Genomic DNA, 6,762 nt, shown 5'->3' on the forward strand with positions numbered 1-6,762 from the left:
AAACCTCGAGTCCTATCCTGAAAATTGACATTGAGCGTAGAAAAAAAGACAAATGAAAGTATTTTTCTTTTTAATTCATATTTCCAATAATTAAAGACTAACTTGAAAACACCAAGAGTGAAATGTAGCTAAATGCTTGGAACGCCTTGCGACTTAGAATTGTTTTTTAAAACTGAAAATTTGACCCCGGCTCGAACTACTACCAAAGTCTCTTGTCAATGATTCTGAGTCCAGCACGCTAGCAATGTACTATCGAGCCGATACAAAACTACACAATTTAAAAATCCTTATAAAAAACACTACTGCATATACGGGTGAACTGACCTCATGGGCTAGGCTAACTGTTTAGATCAATACTCCAGGCTCCGTAAGGTTCCTTATTATAATTGAAAAAGCGTATACTACCAAACGATACGGAACTCGTGAGAGTGCTTTTTAAACCGTTGTCTTTATTTATCTATCTTCACAAGATTTTCTTTATCTTTGAAACTTAGTTCCCGCTTTCGGCCTTTCGTCTATTCGTTTTCCGCCTCCCACTTTCAATTTCAGCCTCCCGCCTCCCACTTTCGTTTTCAGCCTCCCGCCTCCCACTTTCGTTTTCAGCCTCCCGCCTCCCACTTTCAATTTCAGCCTCCCACCTCCCACTTTCAATTTCAGCCTCCCGCCTCCCACTTTCGTTTTCAGCCTCCCGCCTCCCACTTTCGATTTTAGCCTCCCGCCTCCCACTTTCGTTTTCAGCCTCCCGCCTCCCGCCTCCCACTTTCGATTTCAGCCTCCCGACTCCCGGCTCCCGGTTCAGCCTCCCGCCTCCCGGCTCCCAGTTTTCCTGTATGCCTTGACATGTTATAACAGATCTCGTGTAAACCTACAGACAAAGAACTGTAATAAACCAGTGTAGTCATCCATCATAAATCTCTTTGTTTGACTTTGATTGATTTAATTAAGGAAACCTACCTGTGTAAACGCGCCCTTTGAAACGTTATTATAGCTGTTAATTTGTTTTACTATCGACCATTTTAAAGTAGAGTTCAAGCTCTTTTCTTTTAATCCCCAAACGTAAGACGATAATGTTGTACTATTACAATACAGGGTGTCCCGAAAAAAAAATCGAGTTCGAACATGATTCTGATTAGAAGGTTGTTGCGTGTGTTTAACAAAATGTAAGAAAATATATACCAACATAATAATTATTTTTACAACAGTCATTATGATTAAAAAGAATTAACTTTCTTTACAATTTTCATGACGTTAAAGTTATTGAGAATTGTTTTTTGTAAACCGGCCATATACCGGGTGACCCACGAAAAAGTTCAGACGTTTCCCGACGTCTTGAGGCCGAACAAATGTCCCAAAGTGCTTGGAGCGCTTGGAGTTTTGATATTTAGAAAGTAGATATCCTAACTTAAAATTTGAGCTATCACTTTTTAAATAGCATACCGCAGTGAATCTAAAAATAGACATTGATTTTTCTGTTTGACCGAAATTCAATCCCATCACCCTTCGCGTTAACTACGCCTGTATGCAAATTACACTCAACTACAAAGAAAAAGTAATGACTTTCACGACTTTTTAATTAAGGCGAAAAGGATTGTGGGATTGATTTTTGGTCAAGTGTTAAAAGTAATAATTATGACGTTTGCATAACGGTGTGCTATTTGACCAACTTGTTCTCTGCTTATGAGCTTTTAAAGTCAAAATTCACTTTACGGAAAGTGTAAAAAACACCTAAAAAAAGGGTATCAAATTTGGTATTTTTAGACGTTTTTGATATACAGTTTTTGAAAAAATCTATGAAAGCGCCAATTATAATAGCTAAACTAGTCTTGTATTAAACAAAAATTACTTTCAAAGGTGTTTTTATTGATTATTAATGTCATAAAACTCTTTAAATAAGTCAATTTGTAAGTGATTTTCTAATTGATTGCATGAATTTAATACCTCTTTTTTACGTGTTTTTTTACACTTTTCGAAAAGTGAATTTTGACTTTAAAAGCTCATAAGTAGAGAACAAGTTTGTCATCTACTTTCTAAATATCAAAACTCAAAGTACTTTGGGACATTTGTTCAGTCCAAGACGTCGGGAAACATCTGAACTTTTTCGTGGGTCACCCGGTATAAACTACGCCTTAGGCGTATTTAAAGTCGACTTCAAAATAAAAGCTTATTTAAAGTCGACTTCAAATAAATTTTCATAGTGTCCTCCAGGGTTTGTTCCCCCCACCAAATTCTTGATTTTTTATATCCCCCCCTCTTTCCCTCCCCTCTTCCCCCTATGACTTTTCAGTTTTTTTTAGTTTCCCCCCTCTTTTTTGCCTCCCCCAGAAAATTTTGAATGAATATTCTTTATAAAAGGGGGGGGGAGAGGACACAATGACTTTTGCCTCATTTTTGCCGATTTTATATATTTGAATTAGACACGGCAAAAAACCGGCCATATAAACTACGCCTTAATAAAATATGTCTCGTGACAATTAATACAGTATGACACAAAGAGAAACTTTGATAAACATTGCAAATTTAGTGAAACACACACAAGAACTTTCTTTCTATAGAAGTAGTACGACTCGATACTTTTTTTCCGGACACCCTGTACTTCTTGTTGCCAAATGTTGTTTTGTGTTCACTAAAATTGTTCGTATAAAAGAAAAAAGTGTATTTCAGACTCACCGTTCCCAATCCTCAACAAACCGAATTACAAATTTCTTTGCTACTTCATCCAGCTCCTTCAGTGATGAGTATTGGAACTTTTTATTAGACATTATGGATTGAAATATTTTTTGTCGGGATATCTAATCATCTAAAGAGAAAGTATGCAATTTTTATAAAAGGTTAGAATTAAATTGTTCATCTTTTCTTATCATAATTTAAAAATTCACTCCCTCCTTCTGAATTTCTCGGGAAAAAGATAAACTTAGAAAGTATCGAGAGTAAGTGTTATTTGAGCAGTTTGCTAAAAAAGCATTTTTCAAACTTTTCAATAAAAAAATCCGTAGATTTACATCTAAAAATTTTGATTTTATTCCAGCCTTTTTTTAAACAAGCAAAACGAGGAAATTCGGCCCAGATTCGCATCCTGAATTGATAACTAAAAATAAAACTAGTGAAATCCAATGCTCGCGATACCAGAAAAATCCTTGCAATTAAGTCGATAAGATCAAAGTTGATACCAAATCTTATCATCGTATTATTGACAGCCTCATCAGTTTTTATCTCAATACACCACAAAAAATCAGCTTCACCTTCATATATGATATAATCTAAACGTACAGGGGACTATCTATATACATACAAGGCATACAATTAAAAATCTAAAATATCCTTTTTGTCTTTTAAAACCTAATCATACTAAAAGAATGTTATTATAACGGCAGGTACAAAATGCATAAAACATAATGCATATTGCATAATGCATAATAGTATTGTGTAATTTACAGAACGATTTTATATTCTCTGAAACTCTCCTTTGCAGAGGCTAAAACTGCGAAAACCTCTTTAGAAGAGTTCCTTGTAAACATTCCAATCAGAGGGATTTCCCCAGACATAATATTTACTTTTCGAATCCAAACAGATCCGAACGAAAGAGAAAATATTCGAATCATAACAACAAAGGGTTTTCCGTCAGTATAAATAACAAGAAGCCCAGAGGGCATGAAGGCCCAGCGAATAAAAATATGAACTGAACAAGACTTGAGTAGCAGAGGGGATTTAAACCTGGAGTCGCTAATACAAGCCATAGACGCCTTAGACCATTCGGCTATCTCTTATTTACAACAATGAGAAATAATACATGATATTTAATCTTATATACAGAGATGTTAGTTTTTTTCCTAACACGTGAACAACTGAACTGTTCACATGAAAGAGAAATGTAAAAACAACTTTTTTTTAAAAGAACATCTTCCTAAAGAGAAGAAGGTTTGTTACGGTTATTTCTGTGTAAATCACATTGTTTTTCTTAAAACGTACTACATCTGTTATATTCTTATAGTTTTAATAGTTAATTGTATTTTCTCCTTTTATTTGTTTTTTATTCTGTCAATCATGTTCTAACAGCCAATCAAATCCTTCACAATATGTACTAGCCTGTGCTGTGCTTGAAAACGCGTATCGCCTAGTAAATTGTTACACACTGACACCGGGCAGAATGCTAATGAAAGGCCCAGTACGCTAAATCCAGCTAGGCCAATAAGAAGATGCAACAGATCAGATAAAAAAACAACATAAACATTCGAATGTAAAAAGATTTGAAGTCTATTTTCTTTGATCTAGCTTCCGGATGAAGCTCTTTAATTTATATTGGCTGGATATTGGCTTATCTAACAAAAAAGCATTCACATTGGTTAATGATTTGTAAGAGAGAAAACCCGTTGAAATTTATTAGCAATTATTCGAAAAGATCTCTGAGAAAACCCAGAAAGATCTTGCTATAAAATTTACATTTTCGAGTTAGAAAAGTAACATACGGAGGAGATATTTTCGTGTTTTTTCTACATTATACTACGTTCTGTAAAATACAACTATGAAAATCAAAATGGCGACAAGCATTTTCAGTGGATCATGGATTTTCTTCATCATCCAAAATTCAAATTTACAGCTTTCTACCCTTTATTTTCTGGTGGAAATTGGTATATTTGTTTTGTTGAAAGTATTATCTTTAAAATTCTCCTTATTATAGGCTTTAAAATTGACATTTTTCAAATATTATGCATTATGCATTATGCAATATGCATTATGTTTTATGCATTTTGGACCTGCCGGTTATTATAATGCTATTAACCTAATTGTGTGATTTTTCTAAAGCCTATTTCAATAAACCTCGTTTTTAATCGTCATAATTAATTTTCTCATATAAACTAATACTAGGTCAGCGTGTTTCAAACACACTGATGGCGATCGCTTATTTCCGACTAAATCATCGGAGAAAGAACCTTCTGTAGTGTTCACTAAGAAAAGAATTTTCACTTTGTCCATTTTTTCGTTTAGTCGAAGAAGGGCAAGGTTGATGGCTTACACGTTTTTTTTTATAAGAACGTCAAAAATTTTCGAAGCCTTCGGATGTTCTTAGTTTTTTGGATTTGAAGCCTAAAGATGTTCTTAAAATGTTCTTATTTTCAGCATTTTTTGAGCATTTTGATGTAATTTCTTAAGAAAATGTATGTTTTTAAGTCTCCAAAGCCTTAGAATGTTCTTAGAATGTTCTTAAATTTTTGGGCCTCGAAGCCTTATGTTCTTATATAGTTTGTTCTTATAAAAAAAACGTGTATTACTTTACACCCTGTGATGCGGATCTGTCTCTGTTAAAATAGAGCAAGAATAGAGCAGGTAGACGAAATAATAAAGTCGAGTAAAATGGTCGAGCAAACTTTACCTCTTTAAAAGCTGCTTTATCATTGTTTTGTTTCAACGGCCAAGCAATTTCAATTCGAGACAACTTATTTTACTATCAAAATCGTTGTAGTAAATAATTATATGGTTGATTACATTTAGCTTAGATTTGTAAACGAGCGGGGCGATAAATCCGTAATAGCCCCGCTTTTTTGTAATCGCCCTGATGTAAACAAAAATTTCTATTGGTTGAAAGAAAAGTATCGTACGATATTTTGATTGGTTAACAAAATATCGTACGAAATTTTTAAGCCAATCATAATAAGAGTGTCAGTCGAATGTTTTTTTATAGTTTCGAATGTTTTTATAAGTTTCGAAAAGAATAGCGATTGAGTGTTCTTCAATTCTTTTTTTGACCATATAATTAACGCGGAATAACATGGTATTCTCGGGTGATTTTGGATTAATAACCCCTCGTTTCATTGAAAACACTTCGAAATAGCCCTCACTACGTTCGGGCTATTTTGAAATGTTTTCAATGAACCTCAAAGTAAATCAATTTAACAGCTCTAAGCATAATGTGGCCCCAATGTGGCATAATGAACATGGATAAATGAGACGAGCATTAGGTAAGCGAGTCAAGCATTTACTTTGATTTTAAGATTCAAAAACGAGATTTGACTTGCATATCTACACTGTTGAATCCCCCTCAGGCGATCGATAAAGACTTTACGGGGGATTTAACCTTCCATACTTTAGGTTAAACATCGTACTTTTTTATAAAAACCAGTAAATATTTGTCTGTTCACCTTTTCATGAATTTCAAGTTTCTTAGGGTGGTGTGGTCTTACTATGTTAGATGACTTCAAATTTTCTTTTTGTTACCAATCTCCGAATCCGAGCTTCAACTTTTTAATTTCTTAAGTATTTCTTTTGTTGCAACAAAAATGAACCTCGTGTTCTTATATAACAAGAATCGCAAAATTGCGACTAAATATTTCCTTAAAAATGAAGGTCATTATTGACATATACTAGCAAGTAGTTGTCGTTAAGAATACCCCGCATGTGTAAATTTTAAATTCGTTTTATCGATAAAATTTAAGTTGGAGGATAAAAGCTTGGTTTCAACTTTACTTTTGAGATGACATGGGATAGACGGTCGCTCACATCTCAAAAAGAGAAGTTATCGCTCACATGTTATCACAGTGAAAACGCCAAAAATTCTAAAATTTATGTGATTCTTATAAAGTAGACTCATCTTTTTCGCCATACTTTGTTTACTTTGTAAAAACTAATTAACGAAAGATATATTGCCTTCAATCAAGAGTTATTGATATGATTCTTATTAAGAAAATGCTTATAATAAAGATAAATATGTTCATCTTTTTCGCCATCCTTTGTTTACTTTGTAAGAACTAATTACCGAAAGATATATTG

At 33.8% G+C, this 6,762-nt stretch overlaps 2 protein-coding genes across 4 annotated transcripts in view; one reads left to right on the plus strand and one right to left on the minus strand.

The window, feature by feature from the left end:
* Window positions 1–2,790, minus strand: part of LOC136817920 (uncharacterized) — a 29,846-nt gene extending 27,056 nt beyond the window's left edge. For all 3 annotated transcript variants that reach the window (XM_067074263.1, XM_067074261.1, XM_067074262.1), the window contains exon 1: window positions 2,668–2,790. In XM_067074263.1, coding sequence (XP_066930364.1) covers window positions 2,668–2,759 — 92 coding nt within the window. In that variant the 5' untranslated portion in view covers window positions 2,760–2,790. The remainder of the gene's footprint in view (window positions 1–2,667) is intronic.
* LOC136817785 (centrosomal protein of 70 kDa-like) overlaps window positions 1–6,762 on the plus strand; it is a 75,422-nt gene that overhangs the window by 28,502 nt on the left and 40,158 nt on the right. The gene's annotated exons all lie outside the window — the stretch shown is intronic.

Source organism: Clytia hemisphaerica, unplaced genomic scaffold (assembly GCF_902728285.1).
Source record: "Clytia hemisphaerica strain Z4C2 unplaced genomic scaffold, Clytia hemisphaerica genome assembly, whole genome shotgun sequence".
Lineage (NCBI taxonomy): Eukaryota > Metazoa > Cnidaria > Hydrozoa > Leptothecata > Clytiidae > Clytia > Clytia hemisphaerica.